The 18,475-nt window shown below is 38.0% G+C and overlaps 2 protein-coding genes across 2 annotated transcripts; both read left to right on the top strand.

The window, feature by feature from the left end:
• Window positions 1-1,548: 1,548 nt before the first annotated feature.
• LOC143272635 (olfactory receptor 4C45-like) lies at window positions 1,549-2,466 on the top strand. The gene has a single exon (XM_076568410.1). The coding sequence runs from the start codon at window positions 1,549-1,551 to the stop codon at window positions 2,464-2,466; it is 918 nt and encodes a 305-aa protein (XP_076424525.1).
• Window positions 2,467-15,702: 13,236 nt separating this feature from the next.
• Window positions 15,703-16,660, top strand: LOC102906916 (olfactory receptor 4C45-like). The gene has a single exon (XM_006998318.2). It carries the CDS (start codon window positions 15,712-15,714, stop codon window positions 16,630-16,632), a length of 921 nt encoding a protein of 306 aa, XP_006998380.2. The 5' UTR covers window positions 15,703-15,711; the 3' UTR covers window positions 16,633-16,660.
• The last annotated feature ends 1,815 nt before the right edge of the window (window positions 16,661-18,475 follow it).

Raw genomic sequence — 18,475 nt, forward strand, 5'->3', positions numbered from 1 at the left:
CTTTGAAGTTAGGATTTGTGATTGAATTAAACCCATTAAGAATTATTAATCACAAAGCCCCCATCTTCAGTACCCATGAACAGAACAGAGACACTCAGGGACTTAGCCAATCTGAAAACCAAATGTGTTTTTCCTCATTTTTATAGGAAATGAGAGATGAGGATTCTGAGTTTGGTAGCCAAAACTGTTGTAAAAATTATATGACATTTTTAAACAGATAATAACAAGAGAAGGAGAAAGAGACAGAGAAAGATTAAAATCCCAACACTGTAAGCTCTTGAAAAGACAAATATATTTCATTTAAAAGAACACAATACTGTATATCCTCAAACTTTCTAGCACTTGGCAATGAAAAGTACAAGTTCATCTTATTTTCACTGAAGTTATCCCAAAAGGAAAAGCTTACTGTATTAGCTAATCTTCTCATTTATATCTTGTCAATAATAAATTTAGGGTGACCTTAGTCTCAGTTTTTTTTTATTTGTAAATGTGAGTGTAGAAGACAGTTTGGTCTAACAGAAGCATGTTACTAGACATGAAAGAAGTGTAACTTCAAACACATTATCCTTATAAATACTGAGGGCCCCTAAGGAGGCTTTGTACCACTTACATGTATTCATTCAAAAATATAGATTAAAGGAACACGGAAGAGTGGGTGTGAACTGGGCATGAAACCTGTGGCTGTGAAATGAATTATATTAAAAGAGCTGTAATAAAGATGGATCATTGACATCCAGAAAGGAAAAGGTTCAATCTGCAGCCATGTCTGTCTTTAGGTGTATGGATGGCATTCATGTGGTAGAGGGGAACAGTAAGCCACAGAGTGCAGGTGCTTTCAATTTAGGAAGATTTGTTTCTTTAGTATAGTATCCATAGTTGATTTTCATAGAATATTGGTATTTGTGAATAGATATTAGTACACAAACATAACTTCAAAATAATTTATATTGTTATTTACCCTCAAAAAAACACAAGAAAGCAAGCCATGTGATGGACTGGTTAGAATTTGGAATTCACCTATGTCATCAATTATAATGACATTTAGGCTTCTTTTGTATTGAAAATAGATTCTTCTCTCATACAATACATCCCAACCACAGTTTCCCCTCCCTCCACTCCTCCTAGTTCCCCACACCTCCCCTGCCACTTAACAGATCCACTCCATTCATTTTTCTCTTCAGAAAAGAAGCAGGCCTCCAAGACATGACACCAAAACAAAACATAACATTATACAATAAGACAAGGTAAAAGCCCTCATATTGAGGCTGGACAAGGCAACACAGTAGGAGCAAAAGGATTTCTATAGTATTTGGAAGGTCATGTTACTATTCCACAAAAAAAAAATTCAACCTACTTCTGTTCCTTACAACTGCATAGGGTGTGACACTATCTACCGAGGTGAGCAGAAATGCAGCTACATCTCAGGGACCAGAAGAAACACATGATGTAGTATTTCACTGTTTCATTTTAAGTATCATCACTGGGACAACCTATGGTTTCTTTTCAGATGACCATATGCTCACAGCCTGAACTAAACTGACAGAAAGGATGAGCAATGTCACAGAATTCATCCTCCTGGGCTTGACTCAAGACCCAGATCTGCAGAAACTCTTATTTATCGTGTGCTCAATAGTCTATTTGCTCACCCTGGCAGGTAACATGATCATCTCAGTCACCATCTTTATCAGCCCAGCCCTGGCCACGCCCATGTACTTTTTTCTGTCCTACTTGTCCATCATAGATGGTTTCTACTCTTCTTCCATAGCACCCAAAATGATCTATGACTTGATCTCTGAGAAGAGCAGCATATCCTTCAATGGCTGCATGACTCAGCTTTTTGCTGAGCATTTTTTTGCTGGAGCTGAAATCATCTTGCTCATTTCCATGGCCTATGATCGCTACGTAGCCATCTGTAAGCCTTTGCACTACATGACCATCATGAGAAGATCTGTGTGTGTTTCCTTGGTGGTAGCAGCTGGAATTGTGGGATTTGTTCATGGAATGATACAGACTACATTTATAGCCCAGTTGCCTTTCTGTGGCCCCAATACCATTAATCACTTTATATGTGATTTAATACCACTTCTGGAGTTGGTCTGCACTGACACTCACACTCTGGGGCCACTGATTGCTATGAACAGTGGGTCAATGTGTTTACTCATTTTCTGTATGTTGATTGCTTCCTATGTGGTCATCCTTCACTCCCTGAGGAAACACAGTTCAGAAGGGCGTCGAAAAGCCCTGTCTACCTGTATCTCCCATGTCTCTGTTGTTGTCTTATTCTTTGTACCTTGCTCATACTTGTATGTAAGACCAATGACTTCCTTCCCCATTGACAAAATTGTGAGTGTGTTTTACACCCTGGTGACTCCTCTGTTGAACCCTTTAATCTATACCTTCAGAAATGAGGAGGTCAAGAAGGTTATTAGGAAACTCTTGGGTCAAATAAGGTCAAACAAAAATTAAAGAAGTCCAGTGATTTTCTATATTTAGATAATAATATCTAGTGATACTCCATATGGATTTCTTTTCCCTAAATGATTTAAATTGATAATGTCTATTATACTGTGCATCAAAATTAACACATGGATGACTTTCATACTAATGTAATAGGAACAATATAATAACTCATGTAGAAAATGTGTATGAACACATCAGAATGATAAGAATTTCTATGACATTAAAAACTTATCATTTCTTTTTTCCAATTTTGCATAGTATCTAAAATAAATTATTAGGAACTATTGTCACCCTAGTCTGCTTAGAATGTATTTCTATGTTGGAATTTGTTACCCCAGCTCAAAATCTTCCTCTTCTTTCTCACCCTTTCTAGCTTGTAGTGACCTTTACTCTGTTCTCAACTTCAGTGAGGTCAAACAAATGACAACAAATGCTGAGGAGGAAGCAGGAAAAAGGGAACCCTTATTCACCTTGATGGAAGGGTAAACTAATACAACCACTGTGGAAAACAGGGTTTTTCAAAAAAATTAAAAATAGAACAATATGACCTGGGTATAGCCTAGGCATTTCCTCAGAGGACTCTGACGTGCAATAGAGATATCTGTACATGTGTGTCGTTGCTGCTCTATTCACACTAGCTAAGACATCAGATTAACCAAGATGCTGACCACTTGATGAATGGATGATGAAAATGTGGCAAGATACATAATGGAATTTTATTCCACATTAAAAAAAAAAGGAAGATAAATAATTTTCACATAAAAAATTGATTCTAAAAAATAATATATGGAATGAGATAACCCAGATCCAGAGTGACAAATACTGTATGTTCTCTTTCACATGTGGATTCTAGCTTGAATGTTTACATTTCTATATTTAAATTAAAGCCCCTGTAGATAGATCCCTGAAAGCAAGAAAGAAATTAAGAAGGTATGAAAAGGGGAGGGATTTGGAGAGGAGGAATAGTAAAACACACATGATGTGAAAGTAGATGTGTAAATACTAGAGATTGAAATGTTTAAATGATACGGGGATGGGGAAAAGTGAGAGTGACGGGGAGGGATAAACAGAAACTAAGAATATATGAAAAACCCTGTGGAAACCTGTGACTTTATAAACTAACGAAAGGGTACCATAGCCTAACCTGAGTCAAAGTCACTCTCAGTTGATTTTTTTGCTGCTCTATTTTATTTATATTTTTTGTTTGTTTTTAATTACTTATTTTATTTTTGAGATTATAATACAATTACATCATTGCTCCCTTTCCTCCCTCCAAATCCTCTTGTATAACCCTTTCTTGTATAACCCTTTCTGTTTGCTTTCTTTTAAATTTCTGATCTCTTTTTTTTGTTAATAATTATTGTTACATACATTATGTATATACATATGTATATCCTTAAATACATAAATACAAATTGTTCAGTCTATATAATGAACAATTGACAGAAAGATTGTAAGAGCCAAAGTATCAGGGAGTTTGCTCTGAAATTCTGTCTCCTAGTAATGTTCAAAGCTACACCCATGAAGTCTCACGGACATGATTGCCTCAACATAAGCTGAACAAGGACAGCAGCAACAGACATGGTAGTGTGGACAAGGGAAAGGCCCAGAGAACTCAAACCTACACAAATACAACAGGCAATGAAAGAATGCTGAAAGCAGGAGAAATAGTCTTCTCCAGGAAGGAGGAGCACATCAATTGATTATTCAATACCAAATGGTCAGTGCTGGAAACATACATACAAGTAACATAATTTTTAAAAGAGTTTAACAAGTAGATACATATGGTGCTCTCAGAAGCCATAGTCTACCAAACAAAAAAAAAAATCCCAGCATGCCCATCAGCCTAGGGGAAATCAAATACTATTGTTCTGCTAAAGGAATATAGCAATAAAATGACTCCCAATGACATTCTGCTATATCCATAGACCTGTGCCTCACTCACACATCATAAGAGAAGCTTTCTCCTGCAATAGGTGGGAACTAACACAGAGGCCCACAACTGGACAGTGTACAGAGAATGAGAGACCTTGGAGCTCCCAGTCCTAAATGCAATGTCTTCATCAGACTTCACCCTTCAGGATTCAGTGATCTATGTGAAGGAGGAGAGAGAAAGATTGTAAGAGCCAGATGGCATGGATGACTCCAAGGAAACAGTGTCTTCCCGACACCACAAGACACCACATGCATATATGAACTCGTAGAGATTGTGGCAGCACATAGAAGCATTATACAGGTTCAAGCCAGACAGGGTCCCAGGCTGAGAAGGGGGAGTGGACATGAACTTCCAACCCTAACCAAGAAGCTATCTCCAACCGACATCAGCTTGCAAAGGCAAAATTAGTTCTCTCCAAAGAAGTCTCACCGGGTATATTAACCACACTTCAGGTTAGGGCCTATGCCCAACAGTGTATGACAAACACAAAATGAACTCTCTGGTATTTTTATAGACTTTATTCCTCATCTTGCTTTATTTGGGTATTTTTTTTTGTCTTACTAGATTTTGCTTTATATTATGGTTTCCAATTTTGGCTTTTTTATGGGTTTTGTTTTGTGGTGTGTGTGTAAAAAGACTCTTTAAGATTCATATTGTATGTGTGTGTGTGTGTAGTGTCCATGTGTGTAAGTGTGTTTCATGTTTTTTGTTTGCTCTGGTGAGTGTGTGTGTTTGTGTGTGTGTGTGTGTGTGTGTGTGTGTATGTGTGTGTGTAGTGTCTTCCTGTGTGTGTTTCATGCTTTGCATTTGCTCTGGTGAGTGTGTGTGTTTGTGTGTGTGTGGTGTCCATGTATATAAGTGTGTTTCATATTTTTCATTTGCTCTGTGTGTTTCATGTTTTTCATTTGCTGTGTGTGTGTGTGTGTGTGTGTGTGTGTGTGTGTGTTTTGTGTCCATGTGTTAGTGTGTTTCATGTTTTTATTTGCTCTGGGTTTTTTATTCTGGTTTATTTGGTGTTTGTTTGTTTGCCTGTTGGGTTTATAAAGAGAGAACGAAGGGTATGGAGTTTTTGGAGGAGGTTCTGGGAGGACCAGGGAGAGGGGAATCTCTGATCAGAATATATTGTACAAAAATTTATTTTCAAAATAAATTCCAGTAACATGCATGATGTTTGAGCTATTGTTGTGGGATCTTTGAAGCTTTCCCAAACAACACAAATTACTGACACCACTTTTGGTGGCCAAATAGAACTGATTGCAAGAACCTTTTGCTGAATTTAAAAGGTTGCAGTTTGAATACAAGACACGGGGAAATCAAGCCGGAATTGAACTGAAAACTTCTTCCCGGCTGATCAACATTCACAGGGCCATAAGTTGCAATAGAGGACACTCTATGAGAAAAATCATCAATGGTCTTACCCATATGTGGATGCCGTATGCTAATTCCAACCAGCCAAGGCAAGGTGTGAGCACTCGTTCAATAGTGGCAAGACTGTTTTAGAGCTAACCAACTGCTTTCTGATTGGGTCATTTTTGTGCAGGAATGCGTATCTGGTTCTGTAAACTTAGCAAATCACCTATGACTGAAAAGAGTTACAGGCTTGAAAGAGAGAGATGTTACTACTCATGATTTGCTAAGTAGACATGTAGTGGAACTCCCTTTTAAATACTTATATTTATCCTCACAGATTAGTGATGCTTTCACCATGTTTGATGGACACTTCTGTCTATAGTGGGCAATTGTTAACACAGAGCCTCATAACTAAAGTTCAGAGAATAAGTGATTGAAAGTGCTCAAGTCGAAATAAGACATCCTCATCACCCTTCCCAAGACCCAGGGAACATTGTGGAAAAAGAGAAAAAAAAGAGCCAGAGGATATATAGGAGCTATGAAATGCTGTCTTGTGCATATGACATGACCAGTGCAATCTTGAACACACAACAGCTGAGGCTACTGCGTAAGACCTAGATAAAAATAAAGACATGAAAGTAGCGGACTATCGGAGAGGTCAGCAGGAGAAAGGGAGCATAAGGGAGTTAGTGGCAGTGCATATGATCACAGTATGTTATGTATATGTGTGGAACTGCCAAAGATAAACAGTAATATATGATTTGTTTAAACAATGGAATTTTTCAGCTGTAAAGAAAGAACTTATGTCATTTATAATAAATGGATGCAACAGAAGATAATCATATTAATCAAACTAAGGAAGAAAGACAACATGTTTCTCTCATTTGTGAAACCTAGATTTTATATATATATATATATATATATATATATATATATGATCATATGTTTATGTGTGTATGACATGAGAGTAGAAGAATACTCTCTAGAATAAGAAAGAGGAGAAAGAGGGATGAGAAAAGTAAGGATGGAGATACCAGGGGGAGTATGTTCAAAGTACAATGTATACTCATATGGAAATGTCTTTATGAAATTCAGTACTGTGAACAATGAACATATGACAATTCAAAATATTACTAAAAAAACTTGAGTTCAAAAGTTCTCAGTGGAATAAATTTGACATGAAATCCTGTGGGACCTGGGGAGGAGGGAGACCAATGATTTGAGAAAAGGCAGATAAGACAGAGTAGCAGGGAGCAGACACGTGAGAAGAAAGCATGTATAAAAATGGCTTAGTGTAGTCCATCATTTTGTATGTATGACAACTCACTTTTTTTTTTTATAAAAGAAGGTTTTCTTTGGGGAAACATGAAAAACCACTCAGGATCCTCCACTCTCTCTTGGTCCTCTGAAGGAAGGAGGAGACTGGACACATGAGAATAAGGACCAGATTTCCCTCTGCGCTAAGCTTGTGGTTTCTGTTGGGAGCACAGAAATATGTCTGATCTAGGGATTGCACTAACTCCTGCTGACAGTATTTCCCTTGTTTTCAGACTTTGCATCAGGTCAGATTATACACAGGACATCAAAAAGTATGGGTACCAGACTATGATTTCCCATGAATGCCTATCTTGCAAACATATGAAAGCAACAATATATAGCAAGTCTTTCTCTGTCCTGCCAGCCAACTCCCAAATAATGACAAGGAGACTTATTAATTATAAAAGCTGTGTCTATAACTTAGGCTTGTTCCTAACTAGCTCTTATGACTTAAAATAACCTATGTTTTTATTAATCTATGTTCTACCACATGGCTTTTACCTCTGTCCCTTTCTGTGTGTCCAACTTGTTCCTCCACATCTGACTGGCTTCTCTGCATCTCTTCTTCCCAGGATCTTCTCTATACCTGAAAGTTCCACCTATACCTCTTTATGAAATTCAGTACTGTGCACAATGAATATATGACAATTCAAAATATTGTTTAAAAAAAACTTGAGTTCAAAAGTTCTCAGTGGAATAAATTTGACATGAAATCAGATGTACACTGTGGGACCTGGGGAGGAAGAAGGCCAATGACCGAGCTATTGGTCATTTAGCTCTTTATTAAACCAATCAGAAGGCTCCTTGGTAAAGACACATCTTCTCAGTGTGCAAAAAGATTATTCCACTACAATATGCTTTTAAAAATCAAACTCATCTCTTTTAAAGATATAATTTTAGTTCACAGAGCAAAACTAAATGAGAAATGCAATGAGGTAAAGCAAGAAGGAGACATACACACAGCACTAATTGGATTCAGTAAGTTATATTAAACATGTATGTAAAATTAACTATAGATGAGATGATGAGTCTAAAGAAAGAACAGGCAGTGGTACAAGAAGGAGGGGTGGAAATGATGGAAATATAGTGCTTTGGGTATGAAATTCTCAAAAAAGTAAAATTAAAAATTTCTTTGAAGAGTGAAAAGATGTTAAGAGTGATGATCACTGTTATAATGATTTGATGGTGAAGGTGATAATAAAATATTAAATCATGCTAATTACATATGCATTAACTCACATTGTTGTGTTTTGTGATATTAACACTTGAATTATAACTAAGACTGGCTTTAAAGTAGTTGGGCTAAAGTTGGGCTTAGATAAAATTCAAGTCAACAGTTCTGTAACGTAAAATCCTCCTTCTTCATCTACCTCCTTGCTGCTCTCCCGAGTGTAAACAGAACAAGAATACAAGAATTGTGTGCATTCACTGCCTTTTTTACCTTGAAGACAATTTCATTAGGGTTTAGAAGAAAAATCCAAGGTTAGCAAGCTATAAATGTTGGTAGCTGCTCAAAGGGAAAAGATAAAAAGGAGAAAAAGCCATGTCATTTGGATCAAGCCAACAGGAAAGCCAGTCACATAGCAGAGAGAATAGCATTCAAGAATGAGTAAGGAATCCAGAATACCAGAAAGCGCACTTGCTCTGCTCAGCATTCAAAAGAAACAGAAGAAAAGAAAAGAAAACAGAAGAAAAGAAAAGGAAAGGAAAGGAAAGGAAAGGAAAGGAAAGGAAAGGAAAGGAAAGGAAAGGAAAAGAAAAGAAAAGAAAAGAAAAGAAAAGAAAAGAAAAGAAAAGAAAAGAAAAGAAAAGAAAAGAAAAGAAAAGAAAAGAAAAGAAAAGAAAAGGAACATCTTTCTAAAGATTCAGAATTGCAGGCCAACCCAAGAGAACCTCATGGAGGCTCATAGTGACAGCCTTTAATTCAATAGGAGAAGGAGGAGCCAGAGGAGGAGCAGGAGGAGGAACAAGAGGAGGAGCAGGAGAAGCAGGATCAAGAGGAGAAGCAGGAGGGGGAGCAGGAAAAGGAGCAGGAAGAGGAGCAGGAGGGAAGCAGGAGGAGGAGGACTAGAAGGAATAGGAGCAGGAGGGGAGCAGGAGAACAAGCAGCAGCAGGAGGGGGACCAGGAGGAGGAGGAGCAGGAGGGGGAGCAGAGGGAGGAGCAGAAGCAGGAGCAGTGGGAGGTAAAGAAATCCTCCAGTTGATGGACAGGTATTGAAGAGGTGAAAAAAAAAAACATTTTAAGTAGTTTTCCATGACTATAGAATAATGTTGTGGCATAGAAAATCTCAAATATGACTGTTGTCTTCTTTTTTATTTTATAATTAATTTAATATTACATATCAGCCATGGATTCTCCTGTCCTCCTCCCACTCCCCCAGCCTTCCCCCACAATCCACCCCCCATTCCCACCTCCTCCAAGGCAAGGTATCCCCTGGAAAGAGACACCATGATAAATGCAGACCCCATGGGAACAGAAAGAAGCAGAGTTCTAGAGAGGTCCCCAGAAATCCACAAAGATACCTCCACAATAGACTATTTGCAATGGTTGAGAGAAAGCCCGAACTGACCTACTCTGGTGATGGGATGGCCAAACACCCTAACTGCCATGATAGAACTCTCATCTAGTGACTGGTGGAAGCAGATGCAGAGATCCAAGGCCAAACCCCTGGTGGAGCTCCAAGAGTCCAATCGGCGAGAGAGAGGAGGGATTATATGAGCAAGAGATATCGAGACCATGATTGGAAAAAGCACAGGGACTGTTGTCTTCTTATTGCCCAATATATTTTCCACAAAGCTTAAATAATTATCATTCTTATGGGTACCATGTCTACTTACTTTTATTTTTTCTGCTTTAAAGATCATTTGTAAATGTGAGTCTGCATTTTAATGAAGTTTTAAAATGTAAAAGTCTCCTCTTTTGATCTCCTGAGTAGACTGGGAGCAGGTGGGGATGGGAACATGTGGGATCTGGTTGATGGGAGGATGGAGAGGGAGAAAATGAAAGTAATTTGGTGAAGAGAGCATTTCGGGGTCAGGTAAAAACCTGATACAAGGGAAACTCCAATGAATCTGCAAGGATGACCCCTATGTAAGACTCCTAGCAACAGTGTATAGGTAGCCTGAACTGGCCATCTCCTGTAACCAGACTGGTAACTACTCCAACTGTCATCGAACAGCATTTGTCCAGTAACTGATGGAAATATACGCAAAGATCCACAGCCAAGCACTGGGCTGAGTGGAGGGAATCCTCAGAATAGCAAGCCAACCCAAAAGAACCTCATGGGGGCTCATAGTGACAGCCTTCAATTCAACAGGAGAAGGGGGGTTGGAGGAGGAGCAGGAGGAGAAGCAGGAAGAGGAGGAGAAGGAAGAGCAGAGCAGGAGGAGGAGCAGGGAGGAAGAGGGAGGAGAGGGAGGAAGGATTGTATGAGCTAGGGAGGTCAAGGTCATCACAAGGGAATCCACAGAAACAACTAACCTGGGCTCACTGCAGCTCACAGCATCTGAACTGACAGCTGGGAAGCATGCATGGGACTGACCTAGGCTCTCTACATATGAGTGACAGTTGTGTAGCTTGATCTACTTGTGGGAATCCTAGTGGTGGGAACAGAGCCTGTTCCTAAAGCTTTGGCTGACTTCCAGGAACCTGTTCCTAATGCTGGGTTGCCTTGCCCAGCCTTAACACAAGGGGAGGGGCTTAGTCCTACCTCAACTTGATATGCCATGCTTTGTTGACACCCATGGAAGGCCTGCCCCTTTCTGAACAGAAAAAGGGGAGGAGTGGATTGAGGGAGGTGCGGAATTGGGAGGAGAGGAGGGAAGGGAAACCGCAGTTGGGATGTAAAATAAATTGATAAACTTAATTAATAATAAAAATAAAGTTCCCCTTGTCTCTGCTCCCGAGTGCTAGGATTACAGTCATGTACCATCACAACCAGTGTTACATCGGCCTTCAATTACTGTTTCACCCTGTACTGTTTTCCAGACCCATCTCTATTGGTGGATAAGTATACACCTGATTTCACTTTCTTTTCATTGCTATAAAATAACCCATCATACCAGCTACATGTTATTGAAGAATTCTCATACTTAACTATTTCTGTGTTTTATCAACCCCCAAAAAAACCCAAAACCAAAAACAAATATGTGTTATTACAAAAACATCTGTGGTAAATATATTGTACATGCTTCCATGGCACATTCATGACGAAGTTTCCTAAAACTCTTTAAGAAAGCTAAGTATTTAAGTTTTACTTTTTAATACATAGACACTATCAAATGACTTCTTGTAGTGGGTATGTTACCAGAAGTGTGGGAGATGGCTGCCAGTTCTCGTCTTTGATGATACCCACACTGTCAAAGTCAATTGTCTTGAACTGAAGCTGCCAGTCTTATGAAAATATGTTTATCATATACGCATCTCTGTACTATAGGGTCTTCATCTATTGGTCTGTTCATCTATTGGTTGATTAACTTTGCTATTATCTTTGTAGAAGTGACCTTTGCATTCCACTTTGTCCACTACAGGATAGACTGCAATTATCTTCTCTTAGGCAGTGACTGACTTTTAACGTGTGTCAACTTATCATTCGAAAATAGATCATGATTTTGTTGTTGTTGTTGTTGTTGTTTTTAATTTAATTAGCATACACAGTATGAGTTTAGTCTATGACATTTTAAACACAGTTTGTTCCTATGATTCTCTCTCTCATTCTCCTAACACAGGACCCTCCCTTCACACCCCTACACTCCTCATAGGATGCTCTCTGCTTTCAAGTCAACGTCACCATATTGTGCTCCCCAACCTTCCTTAGCACCTCTTATGATCTCCTGTCCAATTTCATAGATTATAACCAACATTGTCTATTTATACATACATATAACTACAAACTAAGATCTACACATGGGAAACAGCAATTTTTGTCTTTTTGAGTCTGGATTGTATTAAAATGAAAACAGTTTTGAAAAGCAATACTAGCTCTATAAGTATTTGGCAGAATTGATCTGTGACACCATCTACTTCTAAGATTGCCTTTCAAGGAAACCATTTATTACTGAGTCAATCTCAAAAACTAATCAAATTCTGGAATGTAAGCCAATACAAAGTAACCTAAAATTCTGTACCATAGATGAAACAGGTCATACACAAAGAGGGTTGTGTGTGAAGTTTGAAGATAGAGTACTTGTGTGCTATCAACAAAGCCATGGTTTCAAATCCCTAGCACCACTACCCTCACAAGGATATCTGTAAAGGATAGATACTGTGTAATTTCAATATACATTGTGTCTAGCATAAACTGATTCACCTAGACATAAACTAGCACAGTAGCTGCCAGGGACCTAGAAAAAGAAAGATAACTGAATAACTAACTGCTTAAAGAATAAGAAAAACAAGAATGTTTTTTAGAAGTTGATGATGAAGATGGCTTACGGTACTATGAATATGCTTAATGTCACTTAACGTTACAATTCAACTGGTTAAAACAGGATCCTATATATATGCATATAACCATATATATAAATGAGTTTAGAAATAAAAAGTAAGAGGAACCCATGAGTGAGGTTGGTGGCAAACAAAGGCACAAAACAAACAAACAAACAAAAAAAGGATGGCTATCAGCCACGAAACAAAAAATTTTGCTTTGCAAGCCCTGGAATTCAAGAGTATATGTTAATTTTATTTAAAATCAAAAGTTGATAATGAAGAAAAAGAAGTACGCTTGCAAAAGAGATCAAATCTTTATCAACTCAGAAGCTGGAGAAGAGAAGATAGTAGATTCTCCTTTCTACAGTGATCCTGTGCTTCTCTCCATTAACTGATGTATTTTTACACAAGTGTTTGACTGTGTGACTTCCTCAGTGGCTACTGATCTAGAGCATAGGACCTAATGCTAAGCTTTATCATCCTCTGCCAATGGAGTAGAGAACAAAAGATACATTCCCCTTGGTAGCAGGAGAATGTGGCAGTCTATGACTTCTTAATTTCTACATAATCTTTGCTGCTGAGAATCCTGCCATTTAATCTCTTTAGTCATTCACTCGTAAAATAAAATAAAACTAATCACAATCTACAATAGTAATCAAGCACATCATCTTGAATGATGACATTTCCATTCCTAGTCCAGGTTCCACAATGTCACAATCAGCCAACAAGCCCTACAAGGTAGCTGTCAAAGTCTTTCAACTCATCTTAATCTAAACTACAACCTAATGCCTACTTAATGCCAGTTGAGTTTAAAACTAGCCCTGCTAATGATCTTTGTGGGTACCAAATGGGAATAACCAAAAGATCTTGACAACTTCCTTGGCAAAGACTTCAGCAGAAACTATTACCAATCCTCTGGGTGTTTGAGAGGCCAGTGCTCAACCAGATTCTAAAGACTGTGGAAATCTATTTAAATCAGTGGTTCTCAACCTTTCTGACGAAGCAACCTTTAATACAGTTCCTCATGTTGTAGTGGCTCCCAACCATAAAATTATTTCCATTGCTACTTCATAACTGTAACTGTGCTACTGTTATGAATCATAATGCAAATATCTGTGTTTTCTGATGGTCCTAGGCAACCCTCCCAAAGGAGTCCCAACCCACAAGTTGAGAGCCACTGATTTAAATTTTTTTTTTAGGATCAAGGAAGAATCAAAAAGATGAAGAGTGGTCAGTGAGCCAACGTAAGAAGCAAGCAGATGTCAACAAATGAAGATTTGTTTAGAGGATGCTGCTACTGCTGTTGGTGAGTATCTAAGGAAACAGAGATAAAGGGGAGTTTGAGATAAGAATGAAAGGAATTCTCTCTGCAGTGTTTATGGACTCTTAGAAAGCAAAGCCCAAGACAAATATGTAAAGAAAATCAAGTTGCTTTTTCACTTACTTATTTGATGGTTGAATACAGTGATATTTTCTGATTTCAATAATGTTTTCACTTAGATTGAATTTAATAAGAAAAGATAAAGGTCATAAGAATGGGGTCCTAGAACTGTTAAAATGTCCCAACGAGCTGTTCTATAACTTATATTTGAAGCAATCTTGGCTCACATTGGGAACCAAATGGACAATAATAACTAAAATGGAGAGTGTATAGGAAAATAATAATTCCAGTGTCAGCTTATAGAGTCTGCTGAATACCACACTGTATGTGCTATCTCCAGAGGAAAGAAACAATGATGTATTCAGTCTACAAACAGAGGAATCCACAACCAACTAGACCCAAGTCAGTATAAACTATGTCTTTTCCTTTAAAGCAGTTGAACTTGAGTTAGACAACTTATTCTCACTGAAGAGAACTTGTAGTTATATAGTACTAAAAGTTTAGTATTTCCTATGAAACTCATAAATGTAACATGATAACATTAAGTTATCCATAGAAAATACTTTCTGTAATTTTTCCAAATCAGATGGTGTTGGGAATGAAGGCATTGCTAAAAACGTCTTACAAGCACACTGTGCACAGTTCTGTTTGTAACCACTTGAAGTTTTCCCCCCTTTTCATAGTTTCCACATGGCCACTTTGAAGTTAGGATTTGTGATTGAATTAAACCCATTAAGAATTATTAATCACAAAGCCCCCATCTTCAGTACCCATGAACAGAACAGAGACACTCAGGGACTTAGCCAATCTGAAAACCAAATGTGTTTTTCCTCATTTTTATAGGAGATGAGAGGTGAGGATTCTGAGTTTGGTAGCCAAAACTGTTGTAAAAATTATATGACATTTTTAAACAGATAATAACAAGAGAAGGAGAAAGAGGAAGAGAAAGATTAAAATGCCAACACTGTCAGCTCTTGAAAAGCCAAATGTAGTTCATTTAAAAGAACACAATATTGTATATCCTCAAACTTTCTAGCACTTGGCAATGAAAAGTACAAATTCATGTTATTTTCACTGAAGTTATCCCAAAAGGAAAAGCTTACTATATTAGCTAATCTTCTCATTTATATCTTGTCAATAATAAATTTAGGGTGACCTTAGTCTCAGTTTTTTTTTAAATGTGAGTGTAGAAGACAGTTTGGTCTAACAGAAGCATATTACTAGACATGAAAGAAGTGTAACTTCAAACACATTATCCTTATAAATACTGAGGGCCCCTAAGGAGGCTTTGTGCCACTTTCATGTATTCATTCAAAGATATAGATTAAAGGAACACAAAAGAGTGGGTGTGAATTGGGCATGAAACCTGTGCCTGTGAAATGAATTACATTAAAAGAGCTGTAATAAAGATGGATCATTGACATCCAGAAAGGAAAAGGTTCAATCTGCAGCCATGTCTGTCTTTAGGTGTATGGATATCATTCATGTGGTAGAGAGGAACAGTAAGCCACAGAGTGCAGGTGCTTTCAATTTAGCAAGATTTGTTTCTTTAGTATAGAATTGTATCCACAGCTGACTTCAGCCAACGACTATAATTAAACTTTGATTTGTTGTAGTGTTATCATAAAGTAACTAAGCTAACCCACTTTCCATCTTCAAAATTATCTGCAAAGTGATCTTAATTATAAAAGTAAAAATGTAGCTTTTCGATTTCAGCAGTTACAACAATGAAATGACAAAGTATTTCAATTTAGTATTTAAAATAATATTAATGGGACAATCTATCTCTTTTTTCAGATGACATTATGAATACAGCCTGATTTAAACTGTTTGAAAGAATGAACAATGTCACAGAATTCATCCTCCTAGGCTTGACTCAAGACCCAGATCTGCAGAAACTCTTATTTATTGTGTGCTTAATAATATATTTGATCACACTGGCAGGTAACATGCTCATCTCAGTCACCATCTTCATCAGCCCAGCCCTCGCTACTCCCATGTACTTTTTTCTGTCCTACTTGTCCATCATAGATGGTTTTTACTCTTCTTCCATAGCACCCAAAATGATCTATGACTTGATCTCTGAGAAGAGCAGCATATCCTTCAATGGCTGCATGACTCAGCTTTTTGCTGAGCACTTTTTTGCTGCTGATGAAATCATCTTGCTCATTGCTATGGCCTATGATCGCTACGTAGCCATCTGTAAGCCTTTGCATTACATGACCATCATGAGCAGACCTGTGTGTGTATTCTTGGTGGTGGCTGCTGTAATCCTGGGATTCATCCATGGAGGAATACAGACTTTATTTATGGCCCAGTTGCCCTTCTGTGGTCCCAATACAATCAACCACTTTATGTGTGATTTAATACCTCTCCTGGAGTTGGTCTGCACTGACACTCACACTCTAGGACCACTGATTGCTGCCAACAGTGGGTCACTGTGTTTACTCACTTTCTCTATGCTGGTTGCTTCCTATGTGGTCATCCTTCACTCCCTGAGGAATCACAGTTCAGAAGGGCGTCGCAAAGCCCTGTCTACCTGTGCATCTCATGTCACTGTTGTTGTCTTATTCTTTGTACCTTGTTCATACCTGTACCTAAGGCCTATGACCTCCTTACCCACTGACAAAGCCGTGACTGTGTTTTGCACTCTGGTGACACCTATGTTGAACCCTCTAATCTATACCCTCAGAAATGAGGAGGTCAAAAGAGTTATGAAGAAGCTCTGGGGTCAAATGAGGAAAGGTAGTGATGCATAAACCTGGTGATTTGTGATTTAAAAACAATGTCTAGTGCTGTTTCATGAATATTTGTTCTCTCAAAGCAATAAAATTTAGGTTAATCAATTTTCTTCTGCTTCAATGTTTAATTGGCATAATCACTATATTTATTGGTGATGTAGTCTCCTCATACAATAGACAAAGTCTGTATTCCAATCAGGGTAGCAGGTTTTCCAGCCCCATTAAAATTTATCATCCATTTACATTGAGACTCTTTAACTCCTCTGTTCTTCTTCATAAAATACATAACAAACTGTTGTGAGCACAGTTGCTCACTCTGCTGAGAACTCACTGTTCCTGCATAGGTGTATTTTGAAACCCACTTTCTAACTTCACCTTATTCTTCCTCTCTTCCAACCTGCCTAGCCTCTGTGACTATTGTGCTCTCAACTTCAGTGAGATCAAAGGCGTTGCCTTCCACATATGAGTGAGAATATGCAATGTTTGGCTTCTTAGTTTGCCTAACTCCCTTTACACCCTGTCCCCCTGCCTACCCTGATTGCCACAGATGCTAGGATTCTATTTATTTTATGGTTGAATAATATTCCAATGTGCATATAAACTGTATTTCTTAATTCATTTTTCAACTGATAGATATGTCAGCTTATATTAGAAGTATGTATAAGTAGAATGGACTCACACATTAAGACAAGTAGGAACAGTGCAAAGAGGCTACAATAAATCTAGGTATTCCCACACTCTATTTCTTTAAGAAATGTTCTATTTCTTTAAGATTAAAAAAAAAGTAAATACAATGTAAATTCAACTTGAACATTCATCACTTACCAGTGCAGCCATAAAATGCAATTTTACTATTTTTTGTTAGAAATAGTATGAAACCTATGAGGGCAAAATGTTAAGGGTCCAAACAATTATTTTATTTAATATGATAACATCAAATATCATGCAATATATTTTATCATATTCACCATACACTCTACTCAGATCTTCCTCCACCTCTTGATGCCCCCAGTTTCATGTCCTTTTTTTATAGCACTCTGAGTCAAATTTGTGCTGCCCATACATACATACATACATACATACAAATACACATACCTATACACACATGAATACATATGTATGTATGCACGTAGTCATGAGTGTGGGGATATCCACTGGAGAATGGTTAGCCTACCAGGGACCACACCCTTAAAGAAGACTGTCCTCCCCTTCCCCTGAAGCCACCAACTCTCTATAGCACCTCAGTTAGGGGTTTAATCTTGTGAACCCTTCTCCCTCCATGATTGATTGTTGACTGGTGTGAAATAGATCAGTGCTAACACTGTTGATGCTTTCATGATCAGCACTACAGTTAAAACGAGGAAGGAAAAGTAGTATTAATCAAATACATTTTCTATTTTTCTAAGTTTCAAAGGTTTGAAAATGTCCTACTAAAGCAACAGAAAACTTGGTACTAAATTACATGGAGACCACATTTTCACAGAATGGTCACAAGCTAATGTCTTACAGTTGTCCTGAATGTGTGAACAGTCTTTGAAATTGCCTTTTAACTTATTGTTCATTTATTATTCCTCTTTATTTACTTTTATATGTGTAGATGTTTTTCCAAATGTAAAGCTGGTCATCATGCATGCTTTCAGAGGCCTAGAGCAGGCATCAGATCCCATGGGACTGGAGTTATAGATGGTTTTGAGCCACCATGCAGGTGCGGGAAATGGAACCCAGGTCCTCTGGAAAAAAAAGCAACCAGTGATAGCCACTGAGCCATCTCTCCAACCTGAAATTCAGTTTTTGAATCTCTTGAGCTTTAATTTCCAGCATATTTCATAGGTAGGCTTGTTGTCACATGAGGTGTGGCTAA

This window comes from Peromyscus maniculatus, chromosome 4 (assembly GCF_049852395.1).
Source record: "Peromyscus maniculatus bairdii isolate BWxNUB_F1_BW_parent chromosome 4, HU_Pman_BW_mat_3.1, whole genome shotgun sequence".
Classification (NCBI taxonomy): domain Eukaryota; kingdom Metazoa; phylum Chordata; class Mammalia; order Rodentia; family Cricetidae; genus Peromyscus; species Peromyscus maniculatus.

Coding starts and splice junctions, on each gene's coding strand:
- LOC143272635 (XM_076568410.1), top strand. CDS start 1,549: ATGAGCAATGTCACAGAATTCATCCTCCTGGGCTTGACTCAAGACCCA.
- LOC102906916 (XM_006998318.2), top strand. CDS start 15,712: ATGAACAATGTCACAGAATTCATCCTCCTAGGCTTGACTCAAGACCCA.